This window comes from Diabrotica virgifera, chromosome 10, assembly GCF_917563875.1.
Source record: "Diabrotica virgifera virgifera chromosome 10, PGI_DIABVI_V3a".
NCBI lineage: Eukaryota > Metazoa > Arthropoda > Insecta > Coleoptera > Chrysomelidae > Diabrotica > Diabrotica virgifera.
This window is the reverse complement of record NC_065452.1, coordinates 139,852,179-139,878,114: the sequence shown is the minus strand read 5'-3', so window position 1 is coordinate 139,878,114 and position 25,936 is coordinate 139,852,179. Positions and strand designations below refer to the sequence as shown.

Genomic DNA, 25,936 nt, shown 5'->3' with positions numbered 1-25,936 from the left:
TTATTGCGTCATCCCCTTCAGAGGAACAGGTGGCTCTTTCAGCTTAATATTAAGCTAGAATAACCAACATTCATATTTGCGGAACGAAAGTAGATAGAGGGTAGCTTCCGTTATATTTTATTGCTAATTAATTGCTGAAAGATTGGGTATACAAGAATTTACAAACACACTCCCTTCAACCCCTATCGTTATCATCATTCCCGGGAATCCACAAAAAGTGGACATAACCAGTTTAAAAACTTAAAACCAAGTTGGTATTTTTTGCTTATTAATTGCTACAGGTCTAACCCAAATATGAATGTTTTGCTTCATCCTCTAATGAGCCACAATGGCTACTGCAGTTTAATACTTAAGGCTACAATATCTAACACTCCTATTTCAGGAAAGAAAGCAGATAGAGGGCCGCTTCTGGCGGCATATATTATTTTTAATTAATTGCTGGAAGATGGGATATACCAGAATTTACAAACCTACCCCTCCAGCCCCTACCGTTATTATCGTTCCACGGATTTCATAAAGAGTGAAAATAACCAGATTAAAAACTTAAAACCCAGTGAGTATTTTTTCTTATTAACTGCTGCAGGTCTACGCCAAAAACGATTTTATTGCTTCATCCCCTAACGAGAAACAATGGCTACTACGGTTGAATACTTAAGCTTCAACACTCAATTCTCCTATTTCAGTAACGAAAGCAGATAGAGGGTCGCTTCCGGCGGCCTATTTTATTGCTAATTAATTGCTAATTTATTACGCAAATTACAAATTTATAGCTTCAACGCCTTCAGAGATACAGGTGGCTATTCCAGCTTAATATTAAGCTAGAATAGCCAACATTCATATTTCCGGAACGAAAACAGATAGAGGGTCGCTTCCAGCGGCATATTTTATTGCTAGTTAATTGCTGAAAGATAGGGAATTCAACAAGTTACAAACTCACCCCCTTCAACCCTACCATCATTTGACGGATTTCACAGAAAATGAAAATTGCCAGTTTAAAAACCTAAGAATAACTAGGTTTTTTTCCTAAGTAACTGCTTCTGTGAAATCCGTCGAATGATGATAACGGTAGGGTTGAATGGGGTGAGTTTGTAAATTGTTGTATACCCTATCTTTCAGAAATTAACTAGCAATAAAATATGCCGCTATCTGCGGATACCTTTTATCTGCTTTCGTTCCTGAAATAGCAGTGTTGGGTGTTGTAGCTTAAGTATTAGACTGCAGTAGCCATTGTCTCTTGTTAGGGGATGAAGCAAAAAAATCGTTTTTGACGTAGACTTGCAGCAGTTACTTAGGAAAAAACCTAGTTGGTCTTAGGTTTTTAAACTGGCAATTTTCACTGTCCATGAAATCCGTCGAATGATGATAACGGTAGGGTTGAAGGGGGTGAGTTTGTAAATTGTTGTATTCCCTATCTTTCAGCAATTAACTAGCAATAAAATATGCCGCCTGAAGCGGCCTATTTTATATGCCGCTATCTGCGGATACCGTCTATCTGCTTTCGTTCCTGAAATAGGAGTGTTGGGTATTGTAGCTTAAGATTTAAACCGCAGAAAGCTATTGTTTCTCGTTAGGGGATGAAGCAAAAAACTCGATTTTTGCGTAGTCCTGCAGAAATTAATTGCCAAAAAAATACCCACTTGGTCTTAAGTCCTTAAACTGGTTATTTCCACTCTTTGTGAAATCCGGGGAACGATGATAATGGTAGGGGTTGGAGGGGTGTGTTTGCAAATTCTGGTATACCCCATCTTTCAGCAATTGATTAGAAATAAAATATGCCGCCAGAAGCGACCCTCTATCTGCTTTCTTTCCTGTAATAGGACCGTTGGGTATTGTAACCTTAAGTATTAAACTGGAGTAGCAATTGTGGCTCATTAGGGGATGAAGCAAAACCTTTATTTTTGGCTTAGATCTGTTACAATTAATAAGCAAAATATACCGACTTTGTTTTATGTCTTTAAACTGGTTATTCTCAAGTTTTGTGGATTCCGGGGAATGATAATATAACGGAAGGGGTTGAAGGGGGTGAGCTTGTAAATTTTTGTATACCCAATCTTTCAGCAATTAATTAGCAATAAAATATACCGCCGGGGGCTACCCTCTATCTACTTTCTTTCCGGAAATATGTGTGTTGGCTGTTCTAGCTTAATATTAAGCTGGAATTGCCACCTGTACCTCTGAAGGAGTTGAAGCTAAAAATTTGTAATTTGCGTAATAAATTACCAATAAATTAATAATAAAATAGGCCGCCGGAAGCGACCACCTATCTGCTTTCGTTACTGAAATAGGAGAATTGAGTGTTGTAGCTGAAGTATTCAACCGCAGTAGCCATTGTTGCTGGTTAGGGGATGAAGCAGTTAAATCGTTTTTGGCGTAGACCTGCAGCAGTTGCTTAGGAAAAAAATATCCACCTGGTCTTAGATTTTCAAAGTGGTAATTTTGACTTTCTATGAAATCCGGGGAATGGTGATAACGGTGGGGGTTGGAGGGGGTGAATTTGTAAGTTGTTGTATACCATATCTTTCAGAAATTAATTAGCAATAAAATATGCCGCTGGAAGCGACACTCTATCTGCTTTCGTTCCTGTAATAGGAGTGTTGGTATTGTAGCCTTAAGTATTAAACCGCAGTAGCCATTGTGGCTCGTTGGGGGATGAAGCAAAACATTCATTTTTGGCTTAGACCTGTAGCAATTAATAAGAAAAAATACCCACTTGGTTTTAGGTCTTTAAATTGGTTATTTTCGCTTTTTGTGGATTCCGGGGAATGATGATAACGGTAGGGGTTGAAGGGGCTAAGTTTGTAAATTCTTGTACACACAATCCTTCAGCAATTAACTAGCAATAAAATATGCAGCTGGAAGCTACCCTGTATCTACTTTGGTTACGGAAATATGAATGTTGGCTTTTCTAGCTTGATATTAAGCTGGAATAGCCACCTGTTTCTCTGAAGGGGGTGAAGCAATATATTTTTATTTTACTTAATAAATTAGCAATTAATTAGCAATAAAATAGGCCAGCGGAAGCAACTCTCTATCTACTTTCGTTCCGGATATATGATGAAGCAATAAATTTTTAATTTGCGTTGTAAATTAGCAATAAAATAGCAAAAAAATATGGGGTAATTTTCATGGCTCCCTTATGAAATGGTCATTCTAGCCTAATAGACATATATCTTCCCTTCCTCTTCGCAGTCCCTTTTATGTTTAAGATAATTTCAAGATATTTAAATTGCTATTTGTAATTTGGTTGTGTACATATTTCATATATTATATAATATCCAATAACCAAATCAAATCAGTAATTGGAGTTCATTTGTCTACGTTTTTTAACAATTTGTGCTACAGTTGTTCAATATTCTATCAGTTAATTCTCGAAATCAGTTTTCAGGATGTACTGCTTCCGTGTAAGTAAAAACCGTTAAATTTTTGTCGTTGACAAATCTATCACCAATTTCACACCGTTTCCTAAAAGGTAAACAGTTTATTCGTAAAACTCGTATATATTATAAAGTATTGCAAGCAGTGTAAAAATCAGTCCATATAAATTGAAAGTCAAAAACAAGACTCGTCGTAAGCGTAGCTCTAATGGGTAATTTATGAAGTAATTAGTTATGAAACTTAATGCTAGTGGCTCATTTTGGTTAAATAACAGTTTTTTAACATACATGTTTAATCTTATTGCCAGTCTATTAATTAACATTATATTCAAATATAATATTTATAATAATATTACATGATCTGACATATTTAATCTACGGTTACATCATCTAAATTTCTTTTCCAGACTCTTCCCGGAAACTAATTGCAATATTTATTTCTTTATGTGGAAAATGGCAACATAGATAGAGATGGAAAGAATTTCGGGCTGCGTTCTTTGAAAGAAGCAGAGCGCATACGTATATTTGAACGTATTGTGCTTTGAATTTTTCAGAGAAAGCACTTCACGTTCAACGCAACAACAATGAATAGACAATCGAAGCATTAATTATTGTTAATTTGGGAATATTATTTCTACGATATTTATAGAGATTTATAGAAATTTTAATTCTAGATATTTATATGACTGAACTATGCTAATTTTTCAGACCCAGAATCAAGACGATCCTCCGGAAGACAAGCTGAGGAAAAAGCAAAATTTATTTTGCCAAATCGAACAACCAATCTCTGGAAAGAAAGCCGATGATCTAGTTTGTATGGCTCTGTGGATAGACACGCAAACAATGAAGGGACATAATTACAAGGTAATATTAACACGTTAATTTTACAGAGTTACAAAATTTGAGTTTAATAGAGAAGCTACAGTGTTGAGTTATTTACGATTTCTTTTTTTTTTAGCAGACTAACTAATCCGATTCTTGAGCATTAAGGTACCGCACTGAGAGGCACAGATCCAGTAGCAAGACGATACATTACATTGGTCTCTTTTGACTACGACAAGCGGCAAGATGGGTGGAGATATAACCAAATTTGGCTGATTTCTGTAACTTCCGTCGGTTACAAGTCGTGTATTTACCTCGACTGTAGCTGATGGAACGCACAAAACAAGTTTCCTGTGCACCGTTAATATAATACATCGGCTCAGAAATGACGAAAAATAATCTTAGCCTAGATTAAAAATAAAACACGTGGTATATTCCTAGCAAATATTGTGTGGTTTCTTTTGGAATTCATTTATTTGGTACCAAAGTTATCACTTCACTCATTAATAGAGTTTTTATTTTCAGAGAAGATATTCTTTCAGCTAATAACAATTCCTTTTTTTGTTTTCAAGAGAGCAACTAATGCTAATCGACAACTGATAGACCAGCACAATCAGCCCCTGGAAAGAGAACCAATGATCAAGTGTTTTGGCTGTGTGGGTGGACACGCATTCATTGAAGGGACATAATGGAAAGGTAATATTAATTCATTTATTTTACAGTGTTACAAAGTTTAGGAGTTTAATAGAGAAGGTACATTTTAAGTTAATAACGATTTCTTTTTTAATAGCAGACTAACTAATCCGATTCTTGAGTATTAAGGTGTCGCACTGAGAGGCACAGATCCAGTAGCAAAATGATCCTGCAGCAGACAAGCTAGCGAGGAAAGCAATTTATTTTGACAAATCGACCATCGACCAGTACAATCAAGCTCTGGAAAAAGAACCACTGATCAAATTCGGCTCTCTGGATGGACACGCATACATTTGAAGGGGCATAATTGAAAGGTGATGTTAATAGGTTAATGTTAAGTTAATACTGAAGCTACATTTTAATTAATAACGATTTATTTATTTTATAGGAGACTTACTAATGCGATTCTTTAGCATTAAGGTATCGAACTGAGAGACACAGATGCAGTAGGAAGACGATCCCCCGAAAAAGAAGCTTGCAGGGAAAATAAAATCTATGTTACCGAATCGGTAACTGATTGACCAACACAACCAATCCCTGGAATGAGGGCCACTGATCAAATTTCTTTGGCTCTGTAGATGCACACGCATACATCTAAGGGACGTAATTTATAGGTAATATTAATACGTTTATTTTTTACGTAATATTTACTCGTAATAATATTTTATTACGAGTAACAAAGTGTAGGAGTTTTATAGAGAAAGTATATTGTAACTTAATAACGATTTCTATCTTTATAGGAGACTAACTAGTTCGATCCTTGAGCATTAAGGTATCGTAATGAGAGGCACAGATCCAGTAGTAAAAAGATACATTACATTGGTCTCTTTTGACTACGATAAGCGGCAAGATGGATGGAGATGGTACCAAATTTGGAGCTGATTTCTGTAACTTCCGTCGGTTCCAAGTCGTATATTTAGCTCGACTGTAGCTGATGGAAGGCACAAAACAAGTTTCCTGTGCACCACATACCCCATATTTTTTTGCTATTCTATTGCTAATTTATTACGCAAATTAAAAATTTATTGCGTCATCCCCTTCAGAGAAAGAGGTGGCCATTCCAGCTTAATATTAAGCTAGAATAGCCAACATTCATATATTCGGAACGAAAGTAGATAGAGAGTTGCTTCCGGTGGCCTATTTTATTGCTATTTAATTGCTAATTTATTACGCAAAATAAAATTTATTGCTTAATCCCCTTCAGAGAAACAGGTGGCTCTTCCAGCTTAATATTAAGCTAGAATAGCCAACATTAATTTTTCCGGACGAAAGTAGATAGAGGGTAGCTTCCGGTATATTTAATTGCTAATTAATTGCTGATAGATTGGGTATACAAGAATTTACAAACTCACCCCCTTAAAGCCCTACCGTTATCATCATTCCCCGGAATCCACAAAAAGTGAACATAACCAGTTTAAAGACCTAAAACCAAGTTGGTATTTTTTGCTTATTAATTGCTACAGGTCTAAGCAAAATATGAGTGTTTTACTTCATCCCCTAACGAGCCACAATGGCTACTGCGGTTTAATACTTAAGGCTACAATACCTAACACTCCTATTTCAGGAAGGAAAGCAGATAGAGGGTAGCTTCTGGCCGCATATTTTATTTTTAATTAATTGCTGAAAGATGGGATATACCAGAATTTACAAACCCACCCCTCCAGCCCCTACCCTTATCATCGTTCCATCGATTTCACAAAGAGTGAAAATAACCAGACTAAAAACTTAAAACCCAGTGAGTATTTTTTCTTATTAACTGCTGCAGGTCTACGCCAAAAACGATTTTATTGCTTCATCCCCTAACGAGAGACAATGGCTACTACGGTTGAATACTTAAGCTACAACACTCAATTCTCCTATTTCAGTAACGAAAGCAGATAGAGGGTCGCTTCCGGCGGCCTATTTTATTGCTAATTAATTGCTAATTTATTACGCAAATTATACATTTATAGCTTCAACCCCTTCAGAGATACAGGTGGCTATTCCAGCTTAATATTAAGCTAGAATAGCCAACATTCATATTTCCGGAACGAAAACAGATAGAGGGTCGCTTCCAGCGGCATATTTTATTGCTAGTTAATTGCTGAAAGATAGGGTATTCAACAATTTACAAACTCACCCCCTTCAACCCTACCATCATTTGACGGATTTCACAGAAAGTGAAAATTGCCAGTTTAAAAACCTAAGACTAAGTAGGTTTTTTTTTCCTAAGTAACTGCTTCTGTGAAATCCGTCGAATGATGATAACGGTAGGGATGAATGGGGTGAGTTTGTAAATTGTTGTATACCCTATCTTTCAGAAATTAACTAGCAATAAAATATGCCCTGGAAGCGGTATATTTTATATGCCGCTATCTGCGGATACCCTTTATCTGCTTTCGTTCCTGAAATAGCAGTGTTGGGTATTGTAGCTTAAGTATTAAACTGCAGTAGCCATTGTTTCTTGTTATGGGATGAAGCAAAAAAATCGTTTTTGACGTAGATCTGCAGCAGTTACTTAGGAAAAAACCTAGTTTGCCTTAGGTTTTTAATCTGGCAATTTTCACTTTCCAGAAAATCCGTCGAATGATGATAACGGTGGGGTTGAAGGGGGTGAGTTTGTAAATTGTTGTATTCCCTATCTTTCAGCAATTAACTAGCAATAAAATATGCCGCTTGAAGCGGCACATTTTATATGCCGCTATCTGCGGATACCCTCTATCTGCTTTCGTTCCTGAAATAGGAGTGTTGGGTATTGTAGCTTAAGAATTAAACCGCAGTAGCTATTGTTTCTCGTTAGGGGATTAAGCAAAAAACTCGATTTTTGCGTAGACATGCAGAAATTAATTGCCAAAAAAATACGCACTTGGTTTTAAGTCCTTAAACTGGTTATTTTCACTCTTTGTGAAATCCGGCGAACGATGATAATGGTAGGGGTTGGAGGAGTGGTTTTGTAAATTCTGGTATACCCCATCTTTCAGCAATTGATTAGAAATAAAATATGCCGCCAGAAGCGACCCGCTTTCTTTCCTGTAATAGGACTGTTGGGTATTGTAACCTTAAGTATTAAACTGCAGTAGCAATTGTGGCTCGTTAGGGGATGAAGCAAAACATTTATTTTTGGCTTAGATCTGTTGCAATTAATAAGCAAAAAATACCAACTTTGTTTTAGGTCTTTAGACTGGTTATTTTCAAGTTTTGTGGATTCCGGGGAATGATAATACAACGGAAGGGGTTGAAGGGGGTGAGCTTGTAAATTCTTGTATACCCAATCTTTCAGCAATTAATTAGCAATAAAATATACCGCCGGAGGCTACCCTCTATCTACTTTCGTTCCGGAAATATGTGTGTTGGCTATTCTAGCTTAATATTAAGCTGGAATAGCCACTTGTAGCTCTGAAGGGGTTGAAGCTAAAAATTTGTAATTTGCGTAATAAATTAGCCATTAATTAGCAATAAAATAGGCCGCCGGAGGCGACCCTCTATCTGCATTCGTTACTGCAATAGGAGAATTGAGTGTTGTAGCTGAAGTATTCAACCGCATTAGCCATTGTTGCTCGTTAGGGGATGAAGCAGTAAAATCGTTTTTGGCGAAAACCTGCAGCAGTTGCTTAGGAAAAAAATATCCACCTGGTCTTAGATTTTCAAAGTGGTAATTTTGACTTTCTGTGAAATTCGGGGAATGGTGATAACGGTGGGGGTTGGAGGGGGTGAATTTGTAAGTTGTTGTATACCATACCTTTCAGAAATTAATTAGCAATAAAATATACCGCTGGAAGCGACACTATCTGCTTTCGTTCCTGTAATAGGAGTGTTGGTATTGTAGCCTTAAGTATTAAACCGCAGTAGCCATTGTGGCTCGTTAGGGGATGAAGCAAAATGTTCATTTTTGGCTTAGACCTGTAGCAATTAATAAGAAAAAATAACCACTTGGTTTTAGGTCTTTAAGCTGGTTATTTTCACTTTTTGTGGATTCCGGGGAATGATGATAACGGTAGGGGTTGAAGGGGCTAAATTTGTAAATTCTTGTATACACAATCCTTCAGCAATTAATTAGAAATATAATATGCCGCTGAAAGCTACCCTGTATCTACTTTGGTTCCGGAAATATGAATGTTGGCTTTTCTAGCTTAATATTAAGCTGGAATAGCCACCTGTTTCTCTGAAGGGGGTGAAGCAATAAATTTTTATTTTGCTTAATAAATTAGCAATTAATTAGCAATAAAATAGACCACCAAAAGCAACTCTCTATCTACTTTCGTTCCGGATATATGAATGTTGGCTATTCTAGCTTAATATTAAGCTGGAATGGCCACCTCTTTCTATGAAGGGGATGAAGCAATAAGTTTTCATTTTACGTAATAAATTAGCAATTAATTAACAATAAAATAGGCCAGCGGAAGCAACTCTCTATCTACTTTCGTTCCGGATATATGAATGTTGGCTATTCTAGCTTAATATTAAGCTGGAATGGCCACCTGTTTCTCTGAATGGGATGAAGCAATAAATTTTTAATTTGCGTAACAAATTAGCAATAAAATAACAAAAAAATATGGGGTAAGTTTCATGGCTTCCTTATGAAATGGTCATTCTAGCTTAATAGACATATATCTTCCCTTCCTCTTCGCAGTCCCCTTTATGTTTAAGATAATTTCAAGATATTTAAATTGCTATTTATAATTTTGTTGTGTACATATTTCATATATTATATAATATCCAATAACCAAATCAAATCAGTAATTGGAGTACATTTGTCTACGTTTTTTATCAATTTGTGCAACAGTTGTTCAATATTCTATCAGTTAGTTCTCGAAATCAGTTTTCAGGATGTACTGCTTCCGTGTAGGTAAAAACCGTTAAATTTTTGTCGTTGACAAATCTATCACCAATTTCACACCGTTTCCTAAAAGGTCAACAGTTTACTCGTAAAACTCGTATATATTATAAAGTATTGCATGCAGTTTAAAAATCAGTTCATATAAATTCAAAGTCAAAAACAAGACTCTTCGTAAGCGTAGCTCTAAGGCAAGCCGCACACCAAAGAAACATGAAACGAAAAACATGAAACATGAAAAATGTTTCATGAAAATAAAACACTGCTAAACAAATCTCAAAGTCCGCCTACCAATGAAACGAGTGTGATTCATGCTTATGACACATTTTTATTTTCGGAGAGTTTCATAAATGTCCGGACGTATATTTGTTTAGCAGTGTTTTATTTCCATGAAACGTAATTTACGTTTCATGTTTCTTTGATGTGCCCTGCCCTACCTAATGGGTAATTTATGAAGTAATTAGTTATGAAACTTAATTCTAGTGGCTCATTTTGGTTAAATAACAGTTTTTTATGTAAAATACTGTTAACATACACGTTTAATCTTATCGCCAGTCTATTAATTAACATTATATTCAAATATAACATTTATAATAATATTACATGATCTTACATATTTAATCTACGGTTACATCATCTAAATTTCTTTTCCAGACTCTTCCCGGAAACGAATTGCAATATCTATTTCTTTATGTGGAAAATGGGAACATAGATAGAGATGGAAATAATTTCGGGCTGCGTTCTTTGAAAGAAACAGAGCGCGTACGTATATTTGAACGTTCGGTGCTTTGGATCTTTCAGAGAAAGCACTTCACATTCAACGCAACAACAATGAATAGACAATCGAAGCATTAATTATTATTGTTCATTTGGGAATGTTATTTGTAAGATATTTATAGAGATTTATAGAAATTTTAATACTAGATGTTTATATGACTGAACTATGCTAATTTTTCAGACCCAGAAGCAAGACCATCCTCCGGAAGACAAGCTGAGGAAAAAGCAAAATTTATTTTGCCAAATCGAACAACCAATCTCTGGAAAGAAAGCCGATGATCTAGTTTGTATGGCTCTGTGGATAGACACGCATACATTGAAGGGACATATGTAAAAGGTAATATTAATACGTTAATTTTACAGAGTTACAAAATTTGAGTTTAATAGAAAAGCTACACTGCTGAGTTATTTACGATTTCTTTGTTTTTATAGCAAACTAACTAATCCGATTCTTGCGCATTAAGGTATCGTAATGAGAGGCACAGATCCAGTAGCAAGAAGATACATTACATTGGTCTCTGTTGACAACGACAAACGGCAAGATGGATGGAGATGGTACCAAATTTGGAGCTGATTCCTGTAACTTCCGTCGGATACAAGTCGTGTATTTACCTCGACTGTAGCTGATGGAAGGCACAAAACAAGTTTCCTGTGCACCGTTAATATAATACATCTGCTCAGAAATGACGAAAAATAATCTTAGCCTAGATTAAAAATAAAATACTTGGTATATCCCTAGCAAATATTGTGTGGTTTTTTTGGAATTCATTTATTTGGTACCAAAGTTATCACTTCACTCATTAATAGAGTTTTTATTTTGAGAGAAGCTACTCTTTCAGCTAATAACAATTCCTATTTTTGTTTTCAAGAGAGTAACTAATGCTAATCGACAACTGATAGACCAGCACAACCAGTCCCTCGAAAGAGAGCCAATGATCAAGTTTGTTTGGCTGTGTGGATGGACACGCACACATTGAAGGGGCTTAATTGAAAGGTATTATTAATTCGTTTATTTTACAGAGTTACAAAGTTTAGTAGTTTAATAGAGAAGGTACACTTTAAGTTAATAACGATTTCTTTTTTTTATAGCAGACTAACTCATCCGATTCTTGAGTATTAAGGTGTCGCACTGAGAGGCACAGATCCAGTAGCAAAATGATCCTGCAGCAGACAAGCTAGCGAGGAAAGCAATTTATTTTGACAAATCGACCATCGACAAGTACTATCAAGCTCTGGAAAAAGAGCCACTGATAAAGTTCGGCTCTGTGGATGGACACGCATACATTTGAAGGGGCATAATTGAAAGGTGATGTTAATAGGTTAATGTTAAGTTAATAGTGAAGCTACATTTTAAGTAATAACGATTTATTTATTTTATAGGAGACTTACTAATGCGATTCTTTAGCATTAAGGTATCGCACTGAGAGACACAGATCCAGTAGGAAGACGATCCCCCAGAAAAGAGGCTTGCAGGGAAAATAAAATCTATGTTACCAAATCGGTAACTGATTGACCAACACAACCAATCCCTGGAATGAGGGCCACTGATCAAATTTCTTTGGCTCTGTAGATGCACACGCATACATCTAAGGGACATAATTTAAAGGTAATATTAATACGTTTATTTTTACGTAATATTTACTCGTAATAATATTTTATTACGAGTAACAAAGTTTAGGAGTTTTTTAGAGAAAGTATACTGTAACCTAATAACGATTTCTATCTTTATAGGAGACTAACTAGTCCGATCCTTGAGCATTAAGGTATCGTAATGAGAGGCACAGATCCAGTAGCAAAAAGATACATTACATTGGTCTCTTTTGACTACGATAAGCGGCAAGATGAATGGAGATGGTACCAAATTTGGAGCTGATTTCTGTAACTTCCGTCGATTCCAAGTCGTATATTTAGCTCGACTGTAGCTGATGGAAAGCACAAAACAAGATTCCTGTGCACCGTTAATATAATACGTCGGATCAGAAATGACGAAAAATAGTCTTAGCCTAGATGAACAATAAAACACGTGGTATATCCCTAGCAAATATTGTGTGGTTTCTTTTGGAATTCATTTATTTGTACCAAAGTTATCACTTCACTCATTAATAGAGTTTTTATTTTCAGAGAATCTACACTTTCAGCTAATAACAATTCCATTTTTTTGTTTCAAGAGAGCAACTAATGCTAATCGACAACTGATAGACCAGCATAACCAGCCCCTGGAAAGAGAACCAATGATCCAGTTTTTGGCTGTGTGGATGGACACGCATATATTGAAGGGACATAATTGAAAGGTAATATTAATTCATTTATTTTACAGTGTTACAAAGTTTAGGAGTTTAATAGAGAAGGTACATTTTAAGTTAATAACGATTTCTTTTTTAATAGCAGACTAACTAATCCGATCCTTGAGTATTAAGGTGTCGCACTGAGAGGCACAGGTCCAGTAGCAAAATGATCCTGCAGCAGACAAGCTAGCGAGGAAAGCAATTTATTTTGACAAATCGACCATCGACCAGTACAATCAAGCTCTGGAAAAAGAACCACTGATCAAATTCGGCTCTCTGGATGGACACGCATACATTTGAAGGGGGCATAATTGAAAGGTGATGTTAATAGGTTAATGTTAAGTTAATAGTGAAGCTACATTTTAAGTAATAACGATTTATTTATTTTATAGGAGACTTACTAATGCGATTCTTTAGCATTAAGGTATCGCACTGAGAGACACAGATCCAGTAGGAAGACGATAACCCAGAAAAGAAGCTTGCAGGGAAAATAAAATCTATGTTACCAAATCGGTAACTGATTGACCAACACAACCAATCCCTGGAAAGAGGGCCACTGATCAAATTTCTTTGGCTCTGTAGATGCACACGCATACATCTAAGGGACATAATTTAAAGGTAATATTAATACGTTTATTTTTTACGTAATATTTACCCGTAATAATATTTTATTACGAGTAACAAAGTGTAGGAGTTTTATAGAAAAAGTATACTGTCATTTAATAACGATTTCTATCTTTATAGGAGACTAACTAGTTCGATCCTTGAGCATTAAGGTATCGTAATGAGAGGCACAGATCCAGTAGCAAGAAGATACATTACATTGGTCTCTTTTGACTACGACAAGCGGCAAGATGAATGGAGATGGTACCAAATTTGGAGCTGATTTCTGTAACTTCCGTCGGTTCCAAGTCGTATATTTAGCTCGACTGTAGCTGATGGAAGGCACAAAACAAGTTTCCTGTGCACCACATACCCCATATTTTTTTGCTATTCTATTGCTAATTTATTACGCAAATTAAAAATTTATTGCGTCATCCCCTTCAGAGAAAGAAGTGGCCATTCCAGCTTAATATTAAGCTAGAATAGCCAACATTCATATATTTGGAACGAAAGTAGATAGAGAGTTGCTTCCGGTGGCCTATTTTATTGCTATTTAATTGCTAATTTATTACGCAAAATAAAATTTATTGCTTAATCCCCTTCAGAGAAACAGGTGGCTCTTCCATCTTAATATTAAGCTAGAATAGCCAACATTCATATTTCCGGAACGAAAGTAGATAGAGGGTAGCTTCCGGTATATTTTATTGCTAATTAATTGCTGAAAGATTGGGTATACAAGAATTTACAAACTCACCCCCTTAAAGCCCTACCGTTATCATCATTCCCCGGAATCCACAAAAAGTGAACATAACCAGTTTAAAGACCTAAAACCAAGTTGGTATTTTTTGCTTATTAATTGCTACAGGTCTAAGCCAAATATGAATGGTTTACTTCATCCCCTAACGAGCCACAATGGCTACTGCGGTTTAATACTTAAGGCTACAATACCTAACACTCCTATTTCAGGAAGGAAAGCAGATAGAGGGTAGCTTCTGGCCGCATATTTTATTTTTAATGAATTGCTGAAAGATGGGATATACCAGAATTTACAAACCCACCCCTCCAGCCTCTACCCTTATCATCGTTCCACGGATTTCACAAAGAGTGAAAATAACCAGATTAAAAACTTAAAACCCAGTGAGTATTTTTTCTTATTAACTGCTGCAGGTCTACGCCAAAAACGATTTTATTGCTTCATCCCCTAACGAGAAACAATGGCTACTACGGTTGAATACTTAAGCTACAACACTCAATTCTCCTATTTCATTAACGAAAGCAGATAGAGGGTCGCTTCCGGTGGCCTATTTTATTGCTGATTAATTGCTAATTTATTACGCAAATTACACATTTATAGCTTCAAACCCTTCAGAGATACAGGTGGCTATTCCAGCTTAATATTAAGCTAGAATAGCCAACATTCATATTTCCGGAACGAAAACAGATAGAGGGTCGCTTCCAGCGGCATATTTTATTGCTAGTTAATTGCTGAAAGATAGGGTATTCAACAATTTACAAACTCACCCCTTCAACCCTACCATCATTTGACGGATTTCACAGAAAGTGAAAATTGCCAGTTTAAAAACCTAAGAATAAGTAGGTTTTTTTTCCTAAGTAACTGCTTCTGTGAAATTCGTCGAATGATGATAACGGTAGGGATGAATGGGGTGAGTTTGTAAATTGTTGTATACCCTATCTTTCAGAAATTAACTAGCAATAAAATAAGCCGCTGGAAGCGGTATATTTTATATGCCGCTATCTGCCGATACCATTTATCTGCTTTCGTTCCTGAAATAGCAGTGTTGGGTATTGTAGCTTAAGTATTTAACTGCAGTAGCCATTGTTTCTTGTTATGGGATGAAGCAAAAAAATCGTTTTTGACGTAGACCTGCAGCAGTTACTTAGGAAAAAACCTAGTTGGTCTTAGGTTTTTAAACTGGCAATTTTCACTTTCCAGAAAATCCGTCGAATGATGATAACGGTGGGGTTGAAGGGGGTGAATTTGTAAATTGTTGTATTCCCTATCTTTCAGCAGTTAACTAGCAATAAAATATGCCGCTTGAAGCGGCATATTTTATATGCCGCTATCTGCGGATACCCCCTATCTGCTTTCGTTCCTGAAATAGGAGTGTTGGGTATTGTAGCTTAAGAATTAAACCGCAGTAGCTATTGTTTCTCGTTAGGGGATTAAGCAAAAAACTCGATTTTTGCGTAGACCTGCAGAAATTAATTGCCAAAAAAATACCCACTTGGTTTTAAGTCTTTAACTGGTTATTTTCACTCTTTGTGAAATCCGGGGAACGATGATAATGGTAGGGGTTGGAGGGGTGGGTTTGTAAATTCTGGTATACCCCATCTATCAGCAATTGATTAGAAATAAAATATGCCGCCAGAAGCGACCCGCTTTCTTAAATATATATATCTTCCCTTCCTCTTCGCAGCCCCCTTTATGTTCAAGATAATTTCAAGATATTTAAATTGCTATTTATAATTTGGTTGTGTACATATTTCATATATTATATAATATCCAATAACCAAATCAAATCAGTAATTGGAGTACATTTCTCTACGTTTTTTAACAATTTGAGCTACAGTTGTTCAATATTCTATCAGTTCCTAAAAGGTAAACAGTTTATTCGTAAAACTCGTATATATTATAAAGTATTGCATGCAGTTTAAGAATCAGTTCATATAAATTGAAAGTCAAAAACAAGACTCGTCGTAAGCGTAGCTCTAAGGCAAGCCGCACACCAAAGAAACATGAAACGAAAAACATGAAACATGAAACTTGAAACATGTTTCATGAAAATAAAACACTGCTAAACAAATCTCAAAGTCCGCCTACCAATGAAACGAGTGTGATTCATGCTTATGACACATTTTTATTTTCGGAGAATTTCATAAATGGCCGGACGTATATTTGTTTAGCAGTGTTTCTTTGATGTGCCCTGCCCTACCTAATGGGTAATTTATGAAGTAATTAGTTATGAAACTTAATTCTAGTGCATTTTGGTTAAATAACAGTTTTTTATATAAAAAACTGTTAACATACATGTTTAATCTTATCGCCAGTCTATTAATTAACATTATATTCAAATATAACATTTATAATAATATTACATGATCTTACATATTTAATCTACGGTTACATCATCTAAATTTCTTTTCCAGACTCTTCCCGGAAACGAATTGCAATATTTATTTCTTTATGTGGAAAATGGCAACATAGATAGAGATGGAAAGAATTTCGGACTGCGTTCTTTGAAAGAAGCAGAGCGCATACGTATATTTGAAAGTATTGTGCTTTGAATCTTTCAGAGAATGCACTTCACGTTCAACGCAACAACAATGAATAGACAGTCGAAGCATTAATTATTGTTAATTTGGGAATGTTATTTGTAAGATATTTATAGAGAATTATAGAAATTTTAATACTAGATATTTATACGAATGAACTATGCTAATTTTTCAGACCCAGAAGCAAGACGATCCTCCGGAAGACAAGCTGAGGGAAAAGCAAAATTTAGTTTGCCAAATCGAACAACCAATCTCTGGAAAGAAAGCCGAGGATCTAGTTTGTTTGGCTCTGTGGATAGACACGCATACATTGAAGGGACGTAATTAAAAGGTAATATTAATACGTTAATTTTACAGAGTTACAAAGTTTATGAGTTTAATAGAAAAGCTACACTGTTGAGTTATTTACGATTCCTTTTTTTTTTATAGCAGATTAACTAATCCGATTCTTGAGCATTAAGGTGTCGCACTGAGAGGCACAGATCCAGTAGCAAGACGATACATTACATTGGTCTCTTTTGACTACGACAAACGGCAAGATGGATGGAGATGGTACCAAATTTGGAGCTGATTTCTATAACTTCCGTCGGTTACAAGTCGTTTATTTACCTGGACTGTAGCTGATGGAAGGCACAAAACAAGTTTCCTGTGCACCGTTAATATAATACGTCGGCTCAGAAATGACGAAAAATAATCTTAGCCTAGATTAAAAATAAAACACATGGTATATCCCTAGCAAGAGAAACAATAATGAACCCGGAACAAGGTGAAGAAGAAGAATTGACCTATACAGAAGTAAAAGATACAATATGCAAACTGAAAAACGGGAAAACAGCGGGAGACGACGGAATATGTGCAGAACTTATAAAATACGGGGGTGAAGCACTATACAGAAAGATATATGAACTAATACAGAATATATGGAATAAGGAAACAATGCCCGAAGAATGGAAGAAAGGAATTATTGTGACAATCCCAAAACAAGGAGACCACAGGATATGTAAAAACTACCGAGCAATTAATTTACTGAATGTAACATATAAAGTACTGACTGGTATAATTAGAGACACACTAACAATATACACAGAACAAAGCATAGGAGACTACCAGTACGGTTTCAGAAAAGGAAGATCCACAATAGATGCTATCCATACACTAAAACAAGCGATAGAGAAAACATACGAGTACGACGGAGAAGCACATATACTTTTTCTAGACTTTAAACAGGCTTCTGACAAACTAAGTAGAAGAAAAATGATCCAAGACTTACAAGAGAGCAAAATACCAAATAAAATTATAAGAATGATAGAAATGACAATGCGAGATTCCCAAGCAACAATAGACACCGGAAGAGAGAGAACAGAAATAATAAAAATTAAAAATGGAGTAAGACAAGGAGATGCGCTCTCAACTGTACTATTTATTCTATCATTAGATAAGATAATAAAAAAGTTGTCAAACGCAGGAACTATAAATAAAAATACAGTACAAATAATTGGATATGCGGACGATATAACCATAGTAGCAACAGATAAAAAGGCATTAAAGAAAACCTTTCAAGAAATAGAAAACGAATCCAAACTAAGAGGACTGGAAATAAATGAAAATAAAACAAAATACATGAATGTAAGTAAAAAAAAAGAAGACGCAACTGACAGAAATGACAATAGACGCACACAGCTTCGAAGAGGTTGAAACATTCAAATATTTGGGAGTATTAGTCAACAGAAGAAATGAAAGTGTAGATATGAAAAGAAGAATTCAAGCAGGAAACAAAGCATTCTACAGAAATAAAAAAATTTTCAAAGATAAGAAGATAAGCCGAAATACAAAAATGAAAATCTACAAAACGACCATAAGACCAATAGTGCTATATGCTTTGGAGACATTCACATTAACAGCAAGAGAAGAAGAGCAGCTGAAAGTTTTTGAGAGAAAAATTATGAGAAAAATTCTGGGACCAAAGAGGGAAAACGAAGAGGATGCAAGGCAATGGATGAACCACGAAATACAAGAATGGATGGGTCAAGAGAACATAGTAAGAGCAACAAAAGCACAGAGAATTAGATGGTATGGACACATAATGAGAAGAGAGAAGAACAATCCGTTAAGAGTTATAACCGAATGGATACCACCAGGTACAAGAACCAGAGGCAGGCCTAAACTCAGATGGAGACAACAAGTGGAAGAAGACTTAAGAAGTATGGAAATTAGAAATATAGGAAGCAAAATCAGAGAGAGAGAAGAATGGAGAAAGGTAGTGGAAACAGCGAAGTCACACCAGCAATTGTAAAACCAAAGTCAGAATGGGATGATCCCCCACAAAAAGGATCTTCAAGTGAAAACAGCTTCAGCTTCCTCGGGAGCGTACAGCTTGTATATATATATATATATATCCCTAGCAAATATTGTGTGGCTTCTTTTGGAATTCATTTATTTGGTACCAAAGTTATCACTTCACTCATTAATAGAGTTTTTATTTTCAGAGAAACTACACTTTCAGATAATAACAATTCCTTTTTTTTTGTTTTCAAGAGAGAAACTAATGCTAATCGACAACTGATAGACCAGCACAACCAGCCCCTGGAAAGAGAGCCAATGATCAAGTTTTTTGGCTGTGTGGATGGACACGCATACATTGAAGGGGCATAATTGAAAGGTAATATTAATTCGTTTATTTTACAGAGTTACAAAGTTTAGGAGTTTAATAGAGAAGGTACACTTTAAGTTAATAATGATTTCTTTTTTTATAGCAGACTAAATAATCCGATTCTTGAGTATTAAGGTGTCGCACTGAGAGGCACAGATCCAGTAGCAAAATGATCCTGCAGCAGACAAGCTAGCGAGGAAAGCAATTTATTTTGACTCATCGACCATCGACCAGTACAATCAAGGTCTGGAAAAAGAGCCACTGATCAAGTTCGGCTCTGTGGATGAACACGCATACATTTGAAGGGGCATAATTGAAAGGTGATGTTAATAGGTTAACGTTAAGTTAATAGTTTCAGGATGTACTGCTTCCGTGTAGCAAAAACCGTTAAATTTTTGTCGTTGACAAATCTATCACCAATTTCACACCGTTTCCTAAAAGGTAAAAAGTTTATTCGTAAAACTCGTATATATTATAAAGTATTGCAAGCAGTGTAAAAATCAGTCCATATAAATTGAAAGTCAAAAACAAGACTCGTCGTAAGCGTAGCTCTAATGGGTAATTTATGAAGTAATTAGTTAGGAAACTTATTTCTAGTTGCTCATTTTGGTTAAATAACAGTTTTTTTATGTAAAAAACTGTTAACATACATGTCTAAATCATATCGCCAGTCTATTAATTAACATTATATTCAAATATAACATTTATAATAATATTACATGATCTTACATATTTAATCTACGGTTACACCATCTAAATTTCTTTTCCAGACTCTTCCCGGAAACGAATTGCAATATTTATTTCTTTACGTGGAAAATGGCAACATAGATAGATATGGAAAGAATTTCGGGCAGCGTTCTTTGAAAGAAGCAGAGCGCGTACGTATATTTGAACGTACTATGTTTTGGATCTTTCAGAGAAAGCACTTCACATTCAACGCAACAACAATGAATAGACAATCGAAGCATTAATTATTGTTAATTATATTCAAATATAACATTTATAATAATATTACATGACTTACATATTTAATCTACGGTTACATCATCTAAATTTCTTTTCCAGACTCTTCCCGGAAACGAATTGCAATATTTATTTCTTTATGTGGAAAATGGCAACATAGATAGAGATGGAAAGAATTTCGGCCTGCGTTCTTTGAAAGAAGCAGAGCGCGTACGTATATTTGAACGTACTATGTTTTGGATCTTTCAGAGAAAGCACTTCACATTCAACGCAACAACAATGAATAGACAATCGAAGCATTAATTATTGTTAATTTGGGAATATTGTTTGTAAAATATTTATAGATTTTTTATAGAAATTTAGTACTAGATATTTATATGACTGAACTATGCTAATTTTTCAGACCCAGAAGCAAGACAAGCTGAGCAAAAAGCAAAATTTATTTTGCCAAATCGGACAACCAATCTTTGAAAAGAAAGCCGATGATCTAGTTTGTTTGGCTCTGTGGATAGACACGCATACATTGAAGGGACATAATTAAAAGGTAATATTAATACTTTAATGTTACAGAGTTACAAAATTTATGAGTTTAATAGAAAAGCTACACTGTTGAGTTATTTACGATTTCTTTTTTTTTATAGCAGACTAACTAATCCGATTCTTGAGCATTAAGGTGTCGCACTGAGAGACACAGATCCAGTAGCAAGATGATACATTACATTCGTCTCTTTTGACTACGGCAAACGGCAAGATGGATGGAAATGGTACCAAATTTGGAGCTGATTTCTGTAAATTCCGTCGGTTACAAGTCGTGTATTTACCTAGACTGTAGCTGATGGAAGGCACAAAACAAGTTTCCTGTACACCGTTAATATCGGATCAGATCAGAAATGACGAAAAATAATCTTAGCCTAGATTAAAAATAAAACACATGGTATATCCCTAGCAAATCTTGTGTGGTTTATTTTGGAATTCATTTATTTGGTACTAAAGTTATCACTTCACTCATTAATAGAGTTTTTATTTTCAGAGAAGCTACTCTTTCAGCTAATAACAATTCCTTTTTTGGTTTTCGAGAGAGCAACTAATGCTAATCGACAACCAGCACAACCAGTCCCTGGAAAGAGAGCCAATGATCAAGTTTGTTTGGCTGTGTGAAAAAAAAATTAAATTTTTTTTTCCTGTGTATGGACATACATTGAAGGGGCATAATTGAAAGGTAATATTAATTCGTTTATTTTACAGAGTTACAAAATTTAGGAGTTTAATATAGAAGGTACACTTTAAGTTAATAACGATTTCTTTTTTTATAGCAGACTATCTAATCCGATTCTTGAGTATTAAGGTGTCGCACTGAGAGGCACAGATCCAGTAGCAAAATGATTCTGCAGCAGACAAGCTAGCGAGGAAAGAAATTTATTTTGACAAATCGACCATCGACCAGTACAATCAAGCTCTGGAAAAAGAGCCACTGATCAAGTTCGGCTCTGTGGATGGACACGCATACATTTGAAGGGGTATAATTGAAAGGTGATGTTAATAGGTTAATGTTAAGTTAATAGTGAAGCTACATTTTAAGTTAATAACGATGTATTTATTTTATAGGAGACTTACTAATGCGATTCTTTAGCATTAAGGTATCGCACTGAGAGACACAGATCCAGTAGGAAGACGATCCCCCAGAAAGGTAGCTTGCAGGAAAAATAAAATCTATGTTACCAAATCGGCAACTGATTGGCCAACACAACCAATCCCTGGAATGAGGGCCACTGATCAAATTTCTTTGGCTCTGTAGATGCACACGCATACAAGGGACATAATTGAAAGGTAATATTAATACGTTTATTTTTTACGTAATATTTACTCGTAATAATATTTTATTACGAGTAACAAAGTGTAGGAGTTTTATAGAGAAAGTATACTGTAACTTAATAACGATTTCTATCTTTATAGGAGACTAACTAGTTCGACCCTTGAGCATTAAGATATCGTAATGAGAGGCACAGATCCAGTAGCAAGATGATATATTACATTGGTCTCTTTTGACTACGACAAGCGGCAAGATGAACGGAGATGGTACCAAAATTGGAGCTGATTCCTGTAACTTGCGTCGGTTAGAAGTCGTGTATTTACCTCGACTGTAGCTGATGGAAGGCACAAAACAAGTTTCCTGTGCACCACATACCCCATATTTTTTTGCTATTTTATTGCTAGTTTATTACGCAAATTAAAAATTTATTGCGTCGTCCCCCTCAGCGAAACAGGTGGCCATTCCAGCTTAATATTAAGCTAGAATAGCCAATATTCATATATTCGGAACGAAAGTAGATAGAGAGTTGCTTCCGGTGGCCTATTTTGTTGCTATTTTATTGCTAATTTATTACGCAAAATAAAAATTTATTGCTTAATCCCCTTCAGAGAAACAGGTGGCTCTTCCAGCTTAATATTAAGCTAGAATAGCCAACATTCATATTTCCGGAACGAAAGTAGATAGAGGGTAGCTTCCGGTATATTTTATTGCTAATTAATTGCTGAAAGATTGGGTATACAAGAATTTACAAACTCACCCCCTTCAACCCCTACCGTTATCATCATTCCCCGGAATCCACAAAAAGTGAACATAACCAGTTTAAAGACCTAAAACCAAGTTGGTATTTTTTGCTTATTAATTGCTACAGGTCTAAGCCAAATATGAATGTTTTGCTTCATCCCCTAACGAGCCACAATGGCTACTACGGTTTAATACTTAAGCCTACAACACCTAACACTCCTATTTCAGGAAAGAAAGCAGATAGATGGTCGCTTCTGGCGGCATATTTTATTTTTAATTAATTGCTGAAAGATGGGATATACCAGAATTTACAAACCCAGCCCTCTAGCCCCTACCGTTATCATCGTTCCACATTTCACAAAGAGTGAAAATAACCAGGTTAAAAACTTAAAACCCAGTGAGTATTTTTTCTTATTAACTGCTGCAGGTCTACGCCAAAAACGATTTTATTGCTTCATCCCCTAACGAGAAACAAGCTACTACGGTTGAATACTTAAGCTACAACACTCAATTCCCCTATTTAATTAACGAAAGCAGATAGAGGGTGGCTTCCGGCAGCCTATTTTATTGCTAATTAATTGCTAATTTATTACGCAAATTACAAATTTATAGCTTCAACCCCTTCAGAGATACAGGTGGCTATTTCAGCTTAATATTAAGCTAGAATAACCAACATTCATATTTCCGGAACGAATACAGATAGAGGGTCGCTTCCAGCGGCATATTTTATTGCTAGTTAATTGCTGAAAGATAGGGTATTCAACAATTCACAAACTCACTCCCTTCAACCCTACCATCATTTGACGAAATTCACAGAAAGCGAAAATTGCCAATTTAACAACCTAAGACTAAGTAGGTTTTTTTCCTAAGTAACTGCTTCTGTGAAATCCGTCGAATGGTGATAACGGTAGGGTTGAATGGGGTGAGTTTGTAAATTGTTGTATACCCTATCTTTCAGAAATTAACTAGCAATAAAATATGCAGCTGGAAGCGGCATATTTTATATGCCGCTATCTGCAGATACCTTTTATCTGCTTTCGTTCCTGAAATAGCAGTGTTGGGTACTGTAGCTTAAGTATTAAACTGCAGTAGCCATTGTTTCTTGTTAGGGGATGAAGCAAAAAAATCGTTTTTGATGTAGACCTGCAGCAGTTACTTAGGGAAAAACCTAGTTGGTCTTAGGTTTTTAAACTGGCAATTTTCACTTTCCATGAAATCCGTCGAATGATGATAACGGTAGGGTTGAAGGGGGTGAGTTTGTAAATTGTTGTATTCCCTATCTTTCAGCAATTAACTAGCAATAAAATATGCCGCTTGAAGCGGCATATTTTATATGCCGCTATCTGCGGATACCCTCTATCTGCTTTCGTTCCTGAAATAGGAGTGTTGGGTATTGTAGCTTAAGAATTAAACTGCAGTAGCTATTGTTTCTCGTTAGGGGATGAAGCAAAAAACTCGATTTTTGCGTAGACCTGCAGGAATTAATTTCCAAAAAAATACCCACTTGGTTTTAAGTCCTTAAACTGGTTATTTTCACTCTTTGTGAAATCCGGGGAACGATGATAATGGTAGGGGTTGGAGGGGTGGGTTTGTAAATTCTGGTATACCCCATCTCTCAGCAATTGATTAGAAATAAAATATGCCGCCAGAAGCGACCCTCTATCTGCTTTCTTTCCTGTAATAGGACTGTTGGGTATTGTAACCTTAAGTATTAAACTGCAGTAGCAATTGTGGCTCGTTAGGGGATGAAGCAAAATATTTATTTTTGGCTTAGATCTGTTGCAATTAATAAGCACAAAATACCGACTTGGTTTTAGGCCTTTAAACTGGTTATTTTCAAGTTTTGTGGATTCCGGGGAATGATAATATAACGGAAGGGGTTGAAGGGGGTGAGCTTGTAAATTCTTGTATACCCAATCTTTCAGCAATTAATTAGCAATAAAATATACCGCCCGAGGCTATCCTCTATCTACTTTCGTTCCGGAAATATGTGTGTTGGCTATTCTAGCTTAATATTAAGCTGGAATAGCCACCTGTACCTCTGAAGGGGTTGAAGCTAAAAATTTGTAATTTGCGTAAAAAAATTAGCAATTAATTAACAATAAAATAGGCCGCCGGAAGCGACCCTCTATCTGCTTTCGTTACTGCAATAGGAGAATGAAGTGTTGTAGCTGAAGTATTTAACCGCAGTAGCCATTGTTGCTCGTTAGGGGATGAAGCAGTTAAATCGTTTTTGGCGTAGACCTGCAGCAGTTGCTTAGGAAAAAAATATCCACCTTTTCTTAGATTCTCAAAGTGGTAATTTTGACTTTCTGTGAAATCCGGGGAAAGGTGATAACGGTGGGGGTTGGAGGGGGTGAATTTGTAAGTTGTTGTATACCATATCTTTCAGAAATTAATTAGCAATAAAATATGCCGCTGGAAGCGACACTCTGCCTGCTTTCGTTCCTGCAATAGGAGTGTTGTTATTGTAGCCTTAAGTATTAAACCGCAGTAGCCATTGTGGCTCGTTAGGGGATGAAGCAAAACATTCATTTTTGGCTTAGAGCGATTAATAGCAATTAATAAGAAATAACACCCACTTGGTTTTAGGTCTTTAAACTGGTTATTTTCACTTTTTGTGGATTCCGGGTAATGATGATAACGGTAGGAGTTGAAGGGGCTAAGTTTCTAAAATCCTTGTATACACAATCCTTCAGCAATTAATTAGCAATAAAATATGCCGCTGGAAGCTACCCTGTATCTACTTTGGTTCCGGAAATATGAATGTTGGCTTTTCTAGCTTAATATTAAGCTGGAATAGCCACCTGTTTCTCTGAAGGGTGTGAAGCAATAAATTTTTAATTTGCGTAATAAATTATCAATTAATTAGCAATAAAATAGGCCAGCGGAAGCAACTCTCTCTCTACTTTCGTTCCGGATATATGAATGGTGGCTATTCTAGCTTAATATTAAGCTGAAATGGCCACCTGTTTCTCTGAATGGGATGAAGCAATAAATTTTTAATTTGCGTAATAAATTAAGCAATAAAATAGCAAAAAAATTTGGGGTAAGTTTCATGGCTCCCTTATGAAATGGTCATTCTAGCCTAATAGACATATATCTTCCCTT

General features: G+C 35.8%; 1 protein-coding gene across 1 annotated transcript in view; it reads left to right on the top strand.

Moving 5' to 3' along the window:
• LOC126893157 (uncharacterized) overlaps window positions 1–25,936 on the top strand; it is a 183,734-nt gene that overhangs the window by 40,063 nt on the left and 117,735 nt on the right. The window contains exons 7-10 of the mRNA XM_050663109.1: window positions 4,083–4,238; window positions 10,661–10,762; window positions 16,837–16,981; window positions 21,305–21,414. Of these exons, the coding sequence (XP_050519066.1) occupies window positions 4,083–4,238; window positions 10,661–10,762; window positions 16,837–16,981; window positions 21,305–21,414 (513 nt within the window). The remainder of the gene's footprint in view (window positions 1–4,082; window positions 4,239–10,660; window positions 10,763–16,836; window positions 16,982–21,304; window positions 21,415–25,936) is intronic.